Source organism: Pelophylax lessonae (genome assembly GCF_965119305.1).
Source record: "Pelophylax lessonae genome assembly, chromosome: 12".
Lineage (NCBI taxonomy): Eukaryota > Metazoa > Chordata > Amphibia > Anura > Ranidae > Pelophylax > Pelophylax lessonae.
Genome location: NC_138779.1, coordinates 224,203,844 through 224,224,425, shown reverse-complemented (window position 1 = coordinate 224,224,425; position 20,582 = coordinate 224,203,844). Strand labels below are relative to the sequence as shown.

At 51.2% G+C, this 20,582-nt stretch overlaps 1 protein-coding gene across 5 annotated transcripts in view; it reads right to left on the bottom strand.

Moving 5' to 3' along the window:
- The window catches only part of SPEN (spen family transcriptional repressor), a 110,108-nt gene extending 109,308 nt beyond the window's left edge, over window positions 1-800 (bottom strand). For all 5 annotated transcript variants that reach the window (XM_082274218.1, XM_082274220.1, XM_082274219.1 and 2 more), the window contains exon 1: window positions 502-800. In XM_082274218.1, the coding sequence (XP_082130344.1) occupies window positions 502-584 (83 nt within the window). In that variant the 5' untranslated portion in view covers window positions 585-800. The remainder of the gene's footprint in view (window positions 1-501) is intronic.
- Window positions 801-20,582: the final 19,782 nt, after the last annotated feature.

Genomic DNA, 20,582 nt, shown 5'->3' with positions numbered 1-20,582 from the left:
ATACACAGCCCCCCTATGAAGTCTCCCCCTCTGTACACACAGGCCCCCCATGCAGTGCCTCCCCCTGTATATCGCCCCCCTCTGTACACACAGCCCCCCTATGACGTCTCCCCCTCTGTACACACAGGCCCCCCCTATGCAGTGCCCCCCTCTGTACACACAGCCCCCCCCCCTATACAGTGCCCCCCTATACAGTGCCCCCCTCTGTACACACAGCCCCCCCCCCTATACAGTGCCCCCCTATACAGTGCCCCCCTCTGTACACACAGCCCCCCCCCCTATACAGTGCCCCCCTATACAGTGCCCCCCTCTGTACACACAGCCCCCCCCCTATACAGTGCCCCCCTATACAGTGCCCCCCTCTGTATACACAGCCCCCCCATGCAGTGTCCCCCCCTCTGTACACAGCCCCCCCCCCCTATACAGTGCCCCCCTCTGTACACACAGCCCCCCCTGTATATCTCCCCCCTCTGTACACACAGCCCCCCCCCTCCCCCTCACCGTTTGAAGTGTTCGATAATCTTGTCGTCCCGGACGTTCTCAGGCAGATTCCCCACCCAGAGGTGCCTGGTCTCCCGCACCATGCTGGCCGCGCCGTGTCCCGCTCATACAGCCCGGCGGCCGTCCCGGCCCGGCATCACCAGCCCCGGGGAGAGAGGGAGGGGGGAGGAGAATGTGTTGGGGGGGTGGGGCTCCGCCGGTGTAGCTCGATAGACCGATGTTTCCCGGTGACGTGTCTCCGCCGCGTCCCGCTCTCTCTCTCCTCACACACACGCTCGGCGCCGACACTGACACTGCGCATGCGCAGCCGCCGCTGAGGTGAATGGGGAGCTGAGGGGGTGGAGGAGGGCGGGGCCGGACCGCGCACGCGCGCTAACCTCACCGGCCCGTCTCCTCACGGCGCAGGCGCTGAGCTCCACCCCCATGCGCCTGCGCACTGACAAAGCGCTGACAGGCCCGGAGGGGGCGGAGTTACCTATGACTGACAAGATTGGAGGAGGGAGGAGTCGTGACTGACAGAATGTGGCTGTGTGTGAGAGACCCCCCCCCACACACACACCATAACAGCGTGGGTGGGAACAACCCCCCAACTCCACGCCTTCAGGTGTACAGAGAACAGCACATCTCCATAGCAACCATAGATCTTCAGGTGTACAAAGAACAATACATCTCCATAGCAACCATAGATCTTCAGGTGTACAAAGAACAATACATCTCCATAGCAACCATAGATCTTCAGATGTACAGAGAATACATCTCCATAGCAACCATAGATCTTCAGGTGTACAGAGAACAGCACATCTCCATAGCAACCATAGACCTTCGGGTGTACAAAGAACAATACATCTCCATAGCAACCATAAACCGTTAGGTGTACAGAGAACATCCCATCTCCATAGCAACCAATAAAACTTCAGCTGTACAGAGAATATCAAATCTCCATAGCAACCATAGACCTTCTGGTGTACAGAGAACATCACATCTCCATAGAAACCATAGACCTTGAGGTGTACAGATAATATCAAATCTCCATAGCAACCATAGACCTTCAGGTGTACAAAGAACACATCTCCATAGCAACCAAAAAACTTCAGGTGTACAGAGAATATCAAATCTCCATAGCAACCATAGACCTTCTGGTGTACAGAGAACATCACATCTCCATAGAAACCATAGACCTTGAGGTGTACAGATAATATCAAATCTCCATAGCAACCATAGACCTTCAGGTGTACAAAGAACACATCTCCATAGCAACCAAAAAACTTCAGGTGTACAGAGAATATCAAATCTCCATAGCAACCATAGACCTTCTGGTGTACAGAGAACATCAGGTCTCCATAGCAACCATAGATCTTCAGGTGTACAAAGAACAATACATCTCCATAGCAACCATAAACCGTTAGGTGTACAGAGAACATCCCATCTCCATAGCAACCAATAAAACTTCAGCTGTACAGAGAATATCAAATCTCCATAGCAACCATAGACCTTCTGGTGTACAGAGAACATCAGGTCTCCATAGCAACCATAGGCCTTGAGGTGTACAGATAATATCAAATCTCCATAGCAACCATAGACCTTCAGGTGTACAAAGAACACATCTCCATAGCAACCAAAAAACTTCAGGTGTACAGAGAAAATCAAATCTCCATAGCGACCATAGACCTTCAGGTGTACAGCGAACACATCTCCATAGCAACCATAGACCTTCAGGTGTACAGAGAACAGCACATCTCCATAGCAACCATAAACCTTCGGGTGTACAAAGAACAATACATCTCCATAGCAACCATAAACCGTTAGGTGTACAGAGAACATCCCATCTCCATAGCAACCAATAAAACTTCAGCTGTACAGAGAATATCAAATCTCCATAGCAACCATAGACCTTCAGGTGTACAGAGAACATCAGGTCTCCATAGCAACCATAGGCCTTGAGGTGTACAGATAATATCAAATCTCCATAGCAACCATAGACCTTCAGGTGTACAAAGAACACATCTCCATAGCAACCAAAAAACTTCAGGTGTACAGAGAATATCAAATCTCCATAGCAACCATAGACCTTCTGGTGTACAGAGAACATCAGGTCTCCATAGCAACCATAGGCCTTGAGGTGTACAGATATTATCAAATCTCCATAGCAACCATAGACCTTCAGGTGTACATAGAACACATCTCCATAGCAACCAAAAAACTTCAGGTGTACAGAGAATATCAAATCTCCATAGCGACCATAGACCTTCAGGTGTACAGCGAACACATCTCCATAGCAACCATAGACCTTCAGGTGTACAAAGAACACATCTCCATAGCAACCATAGACCTTCAGGTGTACAGAGAACAACACATCTCCATAGAAACCATAGACCTTCAGGTGTACAAAGAACACATCTCCATAGCAACCATAGACCTTCAGGTGTACAGAGAATACATCTCCATAGCAACCATAGACCTTCTGGTGTACAGAGAACAACACATCTCCATAGCAACCATAGACCTTCTGGTGTACAGATAATATCAAATCTCCATAGCAACCATAGACCTTCAGGTGTACATAGAACACATCTCCATAGCAACCAAAAAACTTCAGGTGTACAGAGAATATCAAATCTCCATAGCGACCATAGACCTTCAGGTGTACAGCGAACACATCTCCATAGCAACCATAGACCTTCAGGTGTACAAAGAACACATCTCCATAGCAACCATAGACCTTCAGGTGTACAGAGAACAACACATCTCCATAGAAACCATAGACCTTCAGGTGTACAAAGAACACATCTCCATAGCAACCATAGACCTTCAGGTGTACAGAGAATACATCTCCATAGCAACCATAGACCTTCTGGTGTACAGAGAACAACACATCTCCATAGCAACCATAGACCTTCTGGTGTACAGAGAACAACACATCTCCATAGCAACCATAGACCTTCAGGTGTACAGAGAACAGCACATCTCCATAGCAACCATAGACCTTCAGGTGTACAGAGAATACATCTCCATAGCAACCATAGACCTTCAGGTGTACAGCGAACACATCTCCATAGCAACCATAGACCTTCTGGTGTTCAGAGAACAATACATCACTGGAATAGGGACCGGTACTACACCACTACTACATGGCTACTACACCACTACACTGACTGTGCGGATTCCAGGTCCTGTGCTGAACGGCTGCCCTTCTGCATGCTGAACACAAGAGGTCGCTTGCTCAGCACGGTCGCCATTAAGGGGACACTTTGTATTTTCTCAATGATTGCAAATTGTTCTCTGAGTGGGTGAGGAGGAGAGCGTGACATCACCACCCCACCTCGTCCAATCAGAGAAAGCTTTGCATTTACTGAATGGTATCCGTCGCCGACCTCCTGTGTTTATAATGCAGCAAAGCCGACTTTAGGACCTGGAAGTTAGTAAGGATCACTGTAGTAGAGGTGTAGTAGCAGTGACTACTTCAGTGATTTCCAGTTTCTGCCGGGATCTCACTGGTATAATGCATGCATGCTTCGCTCGGTCCAATGTAACAATGTCACAGTAACCGCAGCACCGCAGCGCGTCTGCTAAGGGGCAACGCGTTTCTGTGTCTGTTAGGAAAATGTGCGATTTCCTGAAACGCGTAGAGTTGAACCCCAGCCTAGTCCTGGAGTACTGTGAGCCCAGCCTGGGAGATGAGGCGCCCCCTAGGGTCAGCTCACAGGAAATAATGGGAGTGCCGGAGCAGGACAGAGGAGAAAGGTGGAAACCGCGCTGGAGGGTGAAGAGTGTGAGTAGAGAGAAGTGGATCTTTTTTTTTTGGAGGGGGTGGGGTTTTAATAATAACAAATTTATTGGAGTTCTCCTTTAAGTCAGACGCAGAAAACATTAGGCGGCCGGCATCAGCTGACGCTCGGTTTCAGTCCCGGGTTTAATCCGCAGAGCTGCTTATGATGTCAGCGTCGGTGATACTAAAACGTGCGCAGGGACGCGGCCCCCTAATCTTGTAGGTTAATATACTATTAGTGACGGAGGTGTGTCCCCATGGGGCCCCGCAGCGCAGAGAACCAATCACAGCGTCACACATTCTTCAATCCTGGAATACACTCAGAACTGGAGTCAGGCAGATAGGAATAAAAGGAGGACCCCCCCCCATCCTGACATGTCACAACGTACCGCAACAATGTCATCATCCGCAAAAGATCCAATCACCTCATACAAGCCAAGACATCATCCTGCTTTCATTAAAATAATCTCTGGTGATCCTGCCATGAAGATTCCTTGCTCAGGCACTTCCTGTTATAGGGTGACAACACTCTGTCCCTGTCTCCTACTCCTGCGTTGTCACCCTGGTGATCCTGCCATGAAGATCCTTGCTCAGGCACTTCCTATTATAAGGTGACAACACTCTGTGTCAATCTCCTAATTGTGCTCCCGAGTTGTCACCCTTGGTGATCCTGCCATGATGGTCCTTGTTCAGACACTTCCTGTTATAGGGTGACAACGCTCTGTCCCTGTCTCCTACTTCTGCTTCTGCGTTGTCACCCTGGTGATCCTGCCATGAAGATCCTTGCTCAGGCACCTCCTGTTATAAGGTGAGAATGCTCTGTCCCTGTCTCCTACTTCTGCAGTGTCACCCTGGTGATCCTGCCATGGGAGTCCTTGTTCAGGCACTTCCTGTTATAGGGTGACAACGCTCTGTCCCTGTCTCCTACTTCTGCTTCTTCGTTGTCACCCAGGTGATCCCATCATGAAGATCCTTGCTCAGGCACTTCCTGTTATAAGGTGACAACACTGTTTGTCAATCTCCTAATTGTGCTCCAGAGTTGTCACCCTTGGTGATCCTGCCATGATGGTCCTTGTTCTGGTACTTCCTGCTATAGGGTGACAACACTCTGTCCCTGTCTCCTATTTTGCTCCTGCATCGTCACCCTGGTGATCCTGCCATGAAGATCCTTGCTCAGGCACTTCCCATTGTAAGGTGACAACATTCTGTGTCAGTCTCCTAATTGTGCTCCCAAGTTGTCACCCTTGGTGATTCTACCATGAATATACCTATTCAGGTATTTCCTGTTATAGAGTGACAACACTTTGTCAGTCTCCAAATTCTGCTCCTGCGTTGTCACCCTTTGTGATTCTGCCAAGGAGGTCCTTGTTCAGGCACTTCCTGTTATAGAATGACAACACTCTGTCCCTGTCTCCTATTTCTGCTCCTGCTTTGTCATTCTGGCGATCCTGCCATGGAGGTCCTTGTTCAGGCACTTCCTTTTATAGGGTGACAAAGCTCTGTCCCTGTCTCCGAATTCTGATTCTGCGTTGTCACCATGGTGATCCTGCCATGAATTTCCTTGTTCAGGCACTTCCTGTTATAGGGTGACAACGACCTGTCCCCGTCTCCTACTTCTGCTCCTGCGTTGTCACCATGGTGGACCTTCCTTGAAGATCCTTGTTCAGGCATTTCCTGTTATAGGGTGACAACCCTCTGTCCATCTTCCAATTTTGCTCCTGTGTTGTCACCCTGGTGATCCTGCCATGGAGGTCCTTGTTCAGGCACTTCCAGTTATAGGGTGACAACGCTCTATCCGTCTCCTACTTCTGCTCCTGCGTTGTCACCCTGTCACATAATAATACCTCCCAAATTTTTGAGATGGGAACGAGGGACGCCTATTAGCAAAAGTATGTAGGCATAGGACACACCCCCTGCCACACCCCCTTAAAGGATCATTTAAAAATATATATTAATTAAACCGAGAAGTTCCTATTATTCCTTTATATTGGCTTTTGAAATGTATAAATGCGACAATTTCATAATAAAATGAAAGTTTTAGCATTGGGAAACACTTTTTAAAAGATAAATAGTGCATTTTATATACAACTATATAGATCAGACCAGCATGAGGGACAATTGAGGAAGAAAGAGGGACAGAGGAATTTGTTCCCGATCACAGACAGTTCCTCCAAAATCGGGACACTCCCTCCAAATCAGGGATGGTCACTCCAAATCCTGGACGGTCCCTCCAAATCCGGGACGGTCACTCCAAATCCGGGATGGTCCCTCCAACTCCGGGACGGTCACTCCAAATCCGGGACGGTCCCTTCAATTCCGGGACGGTTGAGAGCTATGGACATAGGCTTCTCATGGAGATTACATGTGGCTCTTTTTGCGCACATTACACAGACATAGTCCTCTGTTGGAAACCCACCCTAAGAAGTGCCATGCAGCCATCACTGGAGTGTATGGAGACATGAAGTGGCTGCAAAGAGGCTACAGGGGATCAGCAGCACTGAGATGCAACAAAAAAAGGAAATACATAAATAATTTATATATATATATATATATATATATAAATAGTTTATGATTTACAGTGCACAGAGAAAGGGTACATAAAATCCTGTAAGGGCTCATTCAATCAGTGGCCAAGGGGCAGTAAAAGCAGGTGTTTAAGTTTCAATTTTACCAACCCCCCCTCCCAAGACTGGGCACCTAAATACAAAAATGAAGCAACATAGGGCTGTACCCGGGCCGACCACAGCGGTACCACTGCCAAATGCAACCCATTTAAGTGTATAGGACTGTGCTGCCACCACTCTGCAACCATGTGCAAGGCACTCAGATATGATGCAATGAATCCGCATTCTGAGGGTTAAAGCAGGAGGTGGAGGGGTGGGGGGAGTGGGCTAAAAGGGGTCACTGGGTGACTCAGCCCACAAGACTCCACCCGAAATTAAAATTTCGCCCCAAAATATCACTTTTGGGGTGACTGACCCTGTAAAGGTGGTGGTGGGGGGATGGGAGAGGAAGGATGTGTATGGATGGTGAGTAGGGGTACATGAGCTGGGAGCTTGCAGCATTTTCCCCACAACAGCCAATCCTTGACATGGGGTTTGATCCCTTCCCCCTCTGGATGTATCCGATATCTATAGAATGAAAGTGTATGGGGTGTGTATATGAGGGGTGTGTATAAGAGGGATGTGTATATGAGGGGTGTGTATAACAGGGATGTGTATATGAGGGGGGTGTATATGAGGGATGTGTATATGAGGGGGGGTGTATATGAGGGGGGTGTATGTGAGCGGGGTGTATATGAGGGATGTGTATATGAGGGGGGTGTATATGAGGGGGGTGTATGTGAGCGGGGTGTATATGAGGGATGTGTATATGAGGGGGGTGTATATGAGGGGGGTGTATGTGAGCGGGATGTATATGAGGGATGTGTATATGAGGGGGGTGTATATGAGGGGTGTGTATATGAGGGGGGTGTATATGAGGGATGTGTATATGAGGGGGGTGTATATGAGGGATGTGTATATGAGGGGGGTGTATATGAGGGGGGTGTATGTGAGCGGGATGTATATGAGGGATGTGTATATGAGGGGGGTGTATAACAGGGATGTGTATATGAGCGGGGTGTATATGAGGGATGTGTATATGAGGGGGGTGTATATGAGGGGGGTGTATGTGAGCGGGATGTATATGAGGGATGTGTATATGAGGGGGGTGTATATGAGGGGTGTGTATATGAGGGGGGTGTATATGAGGGATGTGTATATGAGGGGGGTGTATATGAGGGATGTGTATATGAGGGGGGTGTATATGAGGGGTGTGTATATGAGGGGGGTGTATATGAGGGGTGTGTATATGAGGGGTGATTATAGAGATACATTGATGATATATAGAGATACGTTGATAATAAAGATGCATTGATAATACATAGGGATACATTGATAATACATAGAGATACATTGATAATACATAGGGATACATTGATTATAGAGGTACATTGATAATACATAGAGATACATTGATAATATATAGAGATACATTGATAATACAGAGATACATTGATAATACATAGAGATACATTGATAATATATAGAGATACATTGATAATACAGAGATACATTGATAATACATAGAGATACATTGATAATACATAGGGATACATTGATAATAGAGATACATTGATGATATATAGAGATACATTGATAATAGAGGTACATTGATAATACAGAGATACATTGATAATACATAGAGATACATTGATAATACATGGGGATACATTGATAATACATAGGGATACATTGATAATAGAGATACATTGATGATATATAGAGATACATTGATAATACATAGGGATACATTGATAATAGAGATACATTGATGATATATAGAGATACATTGATAATAGAGATACATTGATAATAGAGATACATTGATAATACATAGAGATACAATGATGACACAATGCTGATACAGAGGTTGATTTACTAAAGTGAAATACACTGTGCACTTTACAAAGTGCAGTTGCACAATGCAAGATCAATTTCTGCAGAGGTTAGTAAATGAACAGAACCTCTGCTCACTTCCATCATCCAATAATATGTAAGCAAAAATGCATTTTTTTTTTAATTTTCATTGCATGTGATTGGGTACTCTGCAAAGTAAAGCTTTACCTCATTTACTAAGCTCTGAAGCAAATGCACTTTGTAAAGTGCAAAGTCTATTTGCTTTAGTAAATCATCCCAATAGTGATTCATTACTGATTGGCTGAGGTGGAGAGGCAGGTGGATAAGGAATGACCTCCCCCTCAGCCAATCAGAGAAAGTCTTGTATTCATAGACACAATAAAAAGCTTCCAGCGCATGTTGGATCAGCACTCAGCCCGGCTTTTGCAGCAGCAGATGAGAGGTCCCTGTACCTGTATAGGTGATGTACAGTACCTAAAAAAAAAAAGTAAGTACACCCATCACATTTTTTGTAAATATTTTATTCTATCTTTTCATGTGACAACACTGAAGAAATGACACTTTGCTACAATGTAAAGTAGTGAGTGTACAGCTTGTATAACAGTGTAAATTTACTGTCCCCTCAAAATAACTCAACACACAGCCATTAATGTCTAAGCCGCTGGCAACAAAAGTCAGTACACCCCTAAGTGACAATGTCCAAATTGGGCCCAATAAGCCATTTTCCCTCCCCGGTGTCATGTGACCCGTTAGTGTTACAAGGTCTCAGGTGTGAATGGGGAGCAGGTGTGTTACATTTGGTGTTATCGCTCTCACTCTCTCATACTGGTCACTGGAAGTTCAACATGGCACCTCATGGCAAAGAACTCTCTGAGGTTCTGAGAAAAAGAATTGTTGCTCTACATAAAGATGGCCTAGGCCAGTGATGGCGAACCTTGGCACCCCAGATGTTTTGGAACTACATTTCCCATGATGCTCATGCACTCTGCAATGTAGTTGAGCATTATGGGAAATATAGTTCCAAAATATCTGGGGTGCCAAGGTTCGCCATCACTGGCCTAGGCTATAAGAAGATTGCCAAGACCCTGAAACTGAGCTGCAGCACGGTGGCCAAGACCATACAGCGGTTTAACAGGACAGGTTCCACTCAGAACAGGCCTCACCATGGTCCACCAAAGGAGTTGAGTGCCGTGCTCAGCGTCATATCCAGAGGTTGTCTTTGGGAAATAGACATATGAGTGCTGCCAGCATTGCTACAGAGGTTGAAGGGGTAGGGGGTCAGCCTGTCAGGGCTCAGACCATACGCCGTACACTGCATCAAATTGTTCTGCATGGCTGTCGTCCCAGAAGGAAGCCTCTTCTAAAGATGATGGACAAGAAAGCCCACAAACAGTTTGCTGAAGACAAGCAGACTAAGGACATGGATTACGGGAACCGTCTCCTGTGCTCTGATGAGACCAAGATAAACTTATTTGGTGTCAGATGGTGTCAGGCGTGTGTGGCGGCAACCAGGTGTGGAGTACAAAGACAAGTATGTCTTCCTACAGTCAGGCATGGTGGTGGGAGTGTCATGGTCTGGGGCTGCATGAGTGCTGCCAGCACTGGGGAGCTACAGATCATTGAGGGAACCATGAATGCCAACATGTACTGTGACATACTGAAGCAGAGCCTGATCCCCTCCCTTCAGAGACTGGGGGGCAGGGCAATATTCCAACATAACGACCCCAAACACCTCCAAGATGACCACTGCCTTGCTAAAGAAGCTGAGGGTAAAGGTGATGGACTGGCCAAGCATGTCTCCAGACCTAAACCCTATTGAGCATCTGTGGGGGATCCTCAAACAGAAGGTGGAGGAGCGCAAGGTCTCTAACATCCACCAGCCCTGTGATGTCATTATGGAGGAGGGGAAGAGGACTCCAGTGACAACCTGTGAAGCTCTGGTGAACTCCATGCCCAAGAGGGTTAAGGCAGTGCTGGAAAATAATGGCGGCCACACAAAATATTGACACTTTGGGTCCAACTTGGACATTGTCACTTAGGGGTGTACTGACTTTTGTTGCCAGCAGTTTAGACATTAATGGCTGTGTGTTGAGTTATTTTGAGGGGACAGTAAATTTACACTGTTATACAAGCTGTACACTCACTACTTTACATTGTAGCAAAGTCTCATTTCTTCAGTGTTGTCACATGAAAAGATAGAATGTGAGGGGTGTACTTACTTTTGTCAGATACTGTATATAGTAGTTTTGGATGGTGTTGGGGTTCAATCTGCTGTGTGGTAGGGAACAGTCGGTGAGTAGTAGGGAACGGAGTACTATAGGTGAGCCATCCATTCTATCTTAGAAAGCTGCTCTTTCAGACAGCTGATAAAAATGGGTGGCTGAGCCATGGTTTTACCACCCCCTGTCTGCCCACCTGAACAGTCCCAATACAGGAGGACAGTACAGATGATGCAGCTGCAGGGTGCGGCGTGTACGAGGGGGAGACACCACCCCACTACCGCGTGCAATGCACATGATCATGGCGCGGTTGTGTAGCATTATATGGTTACTTTAGGCAGTTGCAGTTCGCTCTTCAGAGGGCACCGCAAGTCTGAAAGAGTCCTTAGGATGTGGTTTGTGCGGAGCGCCTCCTTACAGAGCTGAGATCTGAAGGTGGAGATCTCCCTCAGTTTTTGATTCCTCAGAGATTGGTCATAGCCCCCGCTGCCTGCAATCTGCACAAGCACATGGTTTGAATACGCAAATACCGAGATTTGGATGGAGATCTAATATTACCACCCAGAATGTCAGCTCTGCGCTCAGGACGGCCGCACCGCGCTCTGCCTGCTTTGTATGTGATTTCCATACCACCCCCCCACAGAAATCTAATCCTTCTGTGCCGAGATTCTCAGTATCTGTTCTTATTCTGTATGTATGGACTCTGCACAGTACCACTTCTCCTGTCCTGTATGCTGGGTGTAATTCTCGGTATCTGTCCTTATTCTGTATGTATGGACTCTGCACAGTACCACTTCTCCTGTCCTGTATGCTGGGTGTAATTCTCGGTATCTGTCCTTATTCTGTATGTATGGACTCTGCACAGTACTACTTCTCCTGTCCTGTATGCTGGGTGTAATTCTCGGTATCTGTCCTTATTCTGTGTGTATGGACTCTGCACAGTACCACTTCTCCTGTCCTGTATGCTGGGTGTAATTCTCGGTATCTGTCCTTATTCTGTGTGTATGGACTCTGCACAGTACCACTTCTCCTGTCCTGTATGCACACACTGTGTAATTCTTGAAGGTTTCTGACTCTCCTGGTCGCTATGGTAACAGGAAGCCCCCTTTGGTCACCCACGCCCCCCCCCCTTCTCAGTCACATGGTGTGATGGTCCCGTGTCCCCGGTAACCGCGCTAAGCAACAAGACTGGCCGGGGGCAGCACATCGGAGGCGCGGCGGGCCGTTGAGTGGGAGTGAAGTCACTAACAGAGGCTGCAATGTGCGACCGACACGCTGACCACATGGGAAACAACGTTTCACTAAGATTTTATTATATACATTTTAGAAAATACAAAATATTAGAGCAATTCTCTCCAATCTCCGGACCTTTGCTTGCCTTTATCCAGCCCTTGGGACACTATTACCCCCCTGACACCAATGATGGGGCACTATTCCTCCCACTGACACCAATGATGGGGCACTATTCCTCCCACTGACACCAGTGATGGGGCACTATTCCTCCCACTAACACCAATGACGGGGCACTATTCCCCCCCTGACACCAATGATGGGGCACTATTCCTCCCACTGACACCAATGACGGGGCACTATTCCCCCCACTGACACCAATGATGGGACACTATTCCTCCCACTGACACCAATGATGGGACACTATTCCTCCCACTGACACCAATGATGGGACACTATTCCTCCCACTAACACCAATGATGGGGCACTATTCCTCCCACTGACACCAATGATGGGGCACTATTCCTTCCATTGACACCAATGATGGGCCACTATTCCTCCCACTGACACCAATGACGGGGCACTATTCCCCCCACTGACACCAATGATGGGACACTATTCCTTCCACTGACTCCAATGATGGGGCACTATTCCTCCCACTGACACCAATGATGGGGCACTATTCCTCCCACTGACACCAATGATGGGACACTATTCCTCCCACTGACACCAATGATGGGGCACTATTCCTCCCACTGACACCAATGATGGGGCACTATTCCTCCCACTGACACCAATGATGGGGCACAATCCCTCCCACTGACACCAGTGATGAGACACTATTCCTTCCACTGACACCAATGATGGGGCACTATTCCTCCCACTGACACCAGTGATGGGGCACTATTCCTCCCACTGACACCAATGATGAGACACTATTCCTCCCACTGACACCAGTGATGGGGCACTATTCCTCCCACTGACACCAATGACGAGACACTATTCCTCCCACTGACACCAATGATGGGGCACTATTCCTTCCACTGACACCAATGATGGGACACTATTCCTTCCACTGACTCCAATGATGGGGCACTATTCCTCCCACTGACACCAATGATGGGGCACTATTCCTCCCACTGACACCAATGATGGGGCACTATTCCTCCCACTGACACCAATGATGGGGCACAATCCCTCCCACTGACACCAATGATGAGACACTATTCCTTCCACTGACACCAATGATGGGACACTATTCCTTCCACTGACTCCAATGACGGGGCACTATTCCTCCCACTGACACCAATGATGGGACACTATTCCTCCCACTGGCACCCACTATTTCTCCCAATACCAAACATGGGGCATTGTTTTCTCCCACTGGCCTCAGTCTGGCCCCCGTAAAGTCTGAAGGACAGTAAACTGGGCCTTTGCTTAGAAAGTTTGGAGACCCTTTTAGAACCTGTCCAGAACATGGCAACCACATTGACTGTCCTCCAGCGGACCCCACTGTGAATTACATAACGATCAGTACAGTTTTTACATGACGTTGTGCGTAGGAAAGGAGAAGGTTTCGGTAGTGGAGGAGAAGGTTTCAGTAGGGAAGGAGAAGGTTTCGGTGGGGAAGGAGGAGGTTTCGGTAGGGAAGGAGAAGGTTTGGGTAGGGAAGGAGAAGGTTTGGGTAGGGAAGGAGAAGGTTTGGGTAGGGAAGGAGAAGGTTTGGGTAGGGAAGGAGAAGGTTTCGGTGGGGAAGGAGGAGGTTTCGGTAGGGAAGGGGAAGGTTTGGGTAGGGAAGGAGAAGGTTTGGGTAGGGAAGGAGAAGGTTTGGGTAGGGAAGGAGAAGGTTTCGTAGGGAAGCAGATGGTTTGGGTAGGGAAGGAGAAGGTTTGGGTAGGGAAGGAGATGGTTTGGGTAGGGAAGGAGAAGGTTTGGGTAGGGAAGGAGAAGGTTTGGGTAGGGAAGGACAAGGTTTCGGTAGGGAAGGAGATGGTTTGGGTAGGGAAGGAGATGGTTTGGGTAGGGAAGGAGAAGGTTTCGGTAGGGAAGGAGGAGGTTTCGAGAGGGAAGGAGAAGGTTTGGGTAGGGAAGGAGGAGGTTTCGGTAGGGAAGGAGAAGGTTTGGGTAGGGAAGGAGGTTTGGGTAGGGAGGAGCAGGTTTGGGTAGGGAAGGAGAAGGTTTGGGTAGGGAAGGGAGCAGGGTAAGGGGCAGGCTTCTCCAGCAGTACAGAGGAGGTCAGGGAAGAAACAGGGTTCTCCAGCAGTACAGAGGAGGTCAGGGAAGGGACGGGGTTCTCCAGCAGTACAGAGGAGGTCAGGGAAGGGACGGGGTTCTTCAGCAGTACAGAGGTGGTCAGGAAGAGGCGGGGTTCTCCAGCAGTACAGGAGGTCAGGGAAGAGGCGGGGTTCTCCAGCAGTACAGGGAAGGTCAGGGAAGGGGTGGGGTTCTCCAGCAGTACAGAGGTCAGGGAAGAGGCAGGGTTCTCCAGCAGTACAGAGGAGGTCAGGGAAGGGGCGGGGGTTCTCCAGCAGTACACAGGAGGTCAAGGAAGGGGCGGAGGTTCTCCAGCAGTACAGAGGTGGTCAGGGAAGAGGCGGGGTTCTCCAGCAGTACAGAGGAGGTCAGGGAAGAGGCGGGGTTCTCCAGCAGTACAGGGAAGGTCAGGGAAGGGGTGGGGTTCTCCAGCAGTACAGAGGTCAGGGAAGAGGCAGGGTTCTCCAGCAGTACAGAGGAGGTCAGGGAAGGGCCGGGTTCTCCAGCAGTACAGAGGAGGTCAGGGAAGAAACAGGGTTCTCCAGCAGTACAGAGGAGGTCAGGGAAGGGACGGGGTTCTCCAGCAGTACAGAGGAGGTCAGGGAAGGGGCTGGGTTCTCCAGCAGTGCAGAGGTCAGGGAAGGGGTGGGGTTCTCCAGCAGTACAGAGGAGGTCTCCAGCAGTACAGAGGAGTTCAGGGAAGGGGCTGGGTTCTCCAGCAGTGCAGAGGAGGTCAGGGAAGGGGCGGGGTTCTCCAGCAGTACAGAGGAGGTCAGGGAAGGGCCGGGGTTCTCCAGCAGTACAGAGGAGGTCAGGGAAGGGGCAGGCTTCTCCAGCAGTACAGAGGAGGTCAGGGAAGAAACAGGGTTCTCCAGCAGTACAGAGGAGGTCAGGGAAGGGACGGGGTTCTCCAGCAGTACAGAGGAGGTCAGGGAAGGGACGGGGTTCTTCAGCAGTACAGAGGAGGTCAAGGAAGGGGCGGGGGTTCTCCAGCAGTACAGAGGTGGTCAGGGAAGAGGTGGGGTTCTCCAGCAGTACAGAGGAGGTCAGGGAAGAGGCGGGGTTCTCCAGCAGTACAGGGAAGGTCAGGGAAGGGGTGGGGTTCTCCAGCAGTACAGAGGTCAGGGAAGAGGCAGGGTTCTCCAGCAGTACAGAGGAGGTCAGGGAAAGGGCGGGGTTCTCCAGGAGTACAGAGGAGGTCAAGGAAGGGGTGGGGTTCTCCAGCAGTACAGAGGAGGTTAGGGAAGGGATGGGGTTCTCCAGCAGTACAGAGGAGGTCAGGGAAGAGGCAGGGTTCTCCAGCAGTACAGAGAAGGTCAGGGAAGGGGTGGGGTTCTCCAGCAGTACAGGGAAGGTCAGGGAAGGGGTGGGGTTCTCCAGCAGTACAGGGAAGGTCAGGGAAGGGGTGGGGTTCTAGAGCAGTACAGAGGAGGTCAGGGAAGAGGCAGGGTTCTCCAGCAGTACAGAGGAAGTCAGGGAAAGGGCTGGGTTCTCCAGCAGTACAGAGGAGGTTAGGGAAGGGATGGGGTTCTCCAGCAGTACAGAGGAGGTCAGAGAAGAGGCAGGGTTCTCCAGCAGTACAGAGGCGGTCAGGGAAGGTGCAGGGTTCTCCAACAGTACAGAGGTGGTCAGGGAAGGGGCAGGGTTCTCCAGCAGTACAGAGGGGGTCAGGGAAAGGGTTCTCCAGCAGTACAGAGGAGGTCAGGGGAGAGGCGGGGTTCTCCAGCAGTACAGAGGAGGTCAGGGAAGGGGCAAAGTTCTCCAGCAGTACAGAGGTGGTCAGGGAATGGGCAGGCTTCTCCAGCAGTACAGAGGAGGTCAGGGAAAGGGCAGGGTTCTCTTAGCAGTACAGAGGAGGTCAGGGAAGGGGCGGGGTTCTCCAGCAGTACAGAGGTAAAGGAAGGGGTGGGGTTCTCCAGCGGTGCAGAGGAGGTCAGGGAAGAGGCGGGGTTCTCCAGCAGTATAGAGGAGGTCAGGGAAGGGGCAGAGTTCTCCAGCAGTACAGAGGAGGTCAGGGAAGGGGCGGGGTCCTCCAGCAGTACAGAGAAGATCAGGGAAGGGGCGGGGTTCTCCAGCGGAAAAGAGGAGGTCAGGGAAGGGATGGAGTCTTCCAGCAGTACAGAGAAGATCAGGGAAGGGGCGGGGTTCTCCAGCGGTAAAGAGGAGGTCAGGGAAGGGATGGAGTCTTCCAGCAGTACAGAGGATGTCAGGGAAGGAATGGAGTCCTCCAGAAGTACAGAGAAGGCCAGGACATGGAAGAAGAGTTCTCCAGCAGTAAAGAGGAGGTCAGGGAAGGGATGGAGTCCTCCAGCAATACAGAGGATGTCAGGGAAGGGGCGCAGTCTTCCCTCAGTAAAAAGGAGGTCAGGGTAGGAGCAGAGTTTTTGAAGCAGTACAGAGGAGGTCAGGGAAGGAGCAGAGTCCTCCAGCAGTAGATAGGAGGTCAGGGAAGGAGCAGAGTCCTCCAGCACTACAGAGAAGGTCAGGGAAGGGATGGAGTCCTCCAGCAGTACAGAGGAGGCCAGGGAAGGGGCGCAGTCTTCCCCCAGTACAAAGGGGGTCAGGGAAGGGGCAGAGTCCTCTAGCAGTACAAAAGAGCTCAGGGAAGGAACAGAGTCCAGCAGCAGTACAAAGGAGGTCAGGGAAGGAGCGGTGTCCTCCAGCAGTACAAAGGAGGTCAGGGAAGAGGCGGGGTTCTCCAGCAGTACAGAGAAGGTCAGGGAAGGGACGGGGTTCTCCAGCAGTACAGAGGAGGTCAGGGAAGGGACGGGGTTCTCCAGCAGTACAGAGGAGGTCAGGGGAGGAGCAGAGTCCTACAGCAGAACAGAGGAGGACAGGGAAGGGACGCAGTCTTCCCTCAGTACAGAGGAGGACAGGGAAGAGGTGGAGTCTGCCCTCAGTACAGAGGAAGTCAGGGAGGGGGGCGGAGTCTGCCCTCGGTACAATGGAGGTCAGAGAAGGGGCAGTCTTCCCTCGGTACAGAGGTCAGGAAAGAGACGCAGTCTTCCCTCGGTACAGAGGTCAGGAAAGAGACGCAGTCTTCCCTCGGTACAGAGGTCAGGAAAGAGACGCAGTCTTCCCTCGGTGCATAGGAGGTCAGGGAAGGAGCGGAGTTTTTGCAGCAGTACAGAGGAGGTCAGGGAAGGGGTGGAGTTTCCCTCAGTACAGAGGAGGTCAGGGAAGGGGTGGAGTTTCTCTCAGTACAGAGGAAGTCAGGGAAGGGGTGGAGTTTCCCTCAGTACAGAGGAAGTCAGGGAAGGGGCAGAGTCTTCCCTCAGTACAGAGGAGGTCAGGGAAGGGGTGGAGTCTTCCCTCAGTACAGAGGAAGTCAGGGAAGGAGTCTTCCCTCAGTACAGAGGAAGTCAGGGAAGGAGTCTTCCCTCAGTACAGAGGAAGTCAGGGAAGGGGCGGAGTCTTCCCTCAGTACAGAGGAGGTCAGGGAAGGGGCGGAGTCTTCCCTCAGTACAGAGGAAGTCAGGGAAGGGGTGGAGTTTCCCTCAGTACAGAGGAAGTCAGGGAAGGGGTGGAGTTTCTCTCAGTACAGAGGAGGTCAGGGAAGGGGTGGAGTTTCTCTCAGTACAGAGGTCAGGGAAGGGGTGGAGTTTCCCTCAGTACAGAGGAGGTCAGGGAAGGGGTGGAGTTTCCCTCAGTACAGAGGAGGTCAGGGAAGGGGGTGGAGTTTCCCTCAGTACAGAGGAGGTCAGGGAAGGGGTGGAGTTTTCCCTCAGTATAGAGGAAGTCAGAGAAGGGGCGGAGCCTCCATCAGTATAGAGGAAGTCAGGGAGGGTCTTCCCTCAGTACAGAGGTGGTCACGGAAAAGGGGTGGAGTCTTTCCTCAGCACAGTGGTCAGTGGAAGAGGCGGAGTCTTCCCCCAGTACCATGGTCAGGGAAGAGGCGGAGTCTTCCCCCAGTACAGAGGTCAGGAAAGGGGCGGAGTCTCACACTCTAGCACCGGTCAGGCTCCGCCCTCTTTTCTCAGCGCAGTATCACGTGTCTCTCTCCTCACGCTCTCCCCTCCGCGCCTGCGCAGTGTGTGTCTCAGTTAGATGGAGGAATGGCGGGTGTATTGGGCAGCCAATGTTCTCTCTATGGAGCTGATTACGGGGGGAACGTTGGCCGATCTCGCCCCAGAACACGTCGCCTCTGCCCGGTACCTATTTCGGCTGTTTAGGAGCAATTATTAGCGGCGCCATTTTGTCTATACAGCCGGACGGTCGCAGCCATTTTGTGTGGAACGTAGGCGGCGCATGCGCAGAGTGAGCGGAACTGAAGAGGCGGGGAATGGGCGGATCACTGGTGTGTGAGGGAGAGGGTCAGTGTACTGGAAGGGGGCGGGTTCTATGCTGAGGAGGGCTGTACTGAGGGGGCTGTGTACTATGAGGGGGCTGTACTGAGGGGGGCTGTGTACTATGAGGGGGCTGTACTGAGGGGACTGTGTACTATGGGGGGGCTGTACTGAGGGGACTGTGTACTATGAGGGGGGGGCTGTACTGAGGGGGGCTGTGTACTATGAGGGGGCTGTACTGAGGGGGCTGTGTACTATGAGGGGGCTGTACTGAGGGGGCTGTGTACTATGGGGGGGCTGTACTGAGGGGACTGTGTACTATGGGTGGGGCTGTACTGAGGGGGGCTGTGTACTATGGGGGGGCTGTGTACTATGGGGGGGGGCTGTACTGAGGGGACTGTGTACTATGGGGGGGCTGTACTGAGGGGGGCTGTGTACTATGGGGGGGCTGTGTACTATGGGGGGGGGCTGTACTGAGGGGACTGTGTACTATGGGGGGGCTGTACTGAGGGGGCTGTGTACTATGAGGGGGCTGTACTGAGGGGGGCTGTGTACTATGAGGGGGCTGTACTGAGGGGGGCTGTGTACTATGAGGGGGCTGTACTGAGGGGACTGTGTACTATGGGGGGGCTGTACTGAGGGGACTGTGTACTATGAGGGGGGGGCTGTACTGAGGGGGGCTGTGTACTATGAGGGGGCTGTACTGAGGGGGCTGTGTACTATGAGGGGGCTGTACTGAGGGGGGCTGTGTACTATGAGGGGGCTGTACTGAGGGGACTGTGTACTATGGGGGGGCTGTACTGAGGGGACTGTGTACTATGAGGGGGGGCTGTACTGAGGGGGGCTGTGTACTATGAGGGGGCTGTACTGAGGGGGCTGTGTACTATGAGGGGGCTGTACTGAGGGGGCTGTGTACTATGGGGGGGCTGTACTGAGGGGACTGTGTACTATGGGTGGGGCTGTACTGAGGGGGGCTGTGTACTATGGGGGGGGGCTGTACTGAGGGGACTGTGTACTATGGGGGGGCTGTACTGAGGGGGCTGTGTACTATGGGGGGGCTGTGTACTATGGGGGGGGGCTGTACTGAGGGGACTGTGTACTATGGGGGGGCTGTACTGAGGGGGCTGTGTACTATGAGGGGGCTGTACTGAGGGGGCTGTGTACTATGGGGGGGCTGTACTGAGGGGGCTGTGTACTATGAGGGGGCTGTGTACTATGGGGGGGCTGTACTGAGGGGGCTGTGTACTATGGGGAGGCTGTACTGAGGGGGCTGTGTACTATGAGGGGGCTGTACTGAGGGGGGCTGTGTACTATGGGGGGGCTGTACTGAGGGGGGCTGTGTACTATGAGGGGGCTGTACTGAGGGGGCTGTGTACTATGGGGGGGCTGTACTGAGGGGGCTGTGTACTATGGGGGGGCTGTACTGAGGGGGGCTGTGTACTATGAGGGGGCTGTACTGAGGGGGGCTGTGTACTATGGGGGGGGGGCTGTACTGAGGGGGGCTGTGTACTATGAGGGGGCTGTACTGAGGGGGCTGTGTACTATGAGGGGGCTGTACTGAGGGGGCTGTGTACTATGGGGGGGCTGTACTGAGGGGGGCTGTGTACTATGAGGGGGCTGTACTGAGGGGGGCTGTGTACTATGGGGGGGGGCTGTACTGAGGGGGGCTGTGTACTATGAGGGGGCTGTACTGAGGGGGCTGTGTACTATGGGGGGGCTGTACTGAGGGGGCTGTGTACTATGGGGGGGCTGTACTGAGGGGGCTGTGTACTCTAAGGGGGCTGTGTACTATGGGGGGGCTGTACTGAGGGGGCTGTGTACTATGGGGGGGCTGTACTGAGGGGACTGTGTACTATGGGGAGGCTGT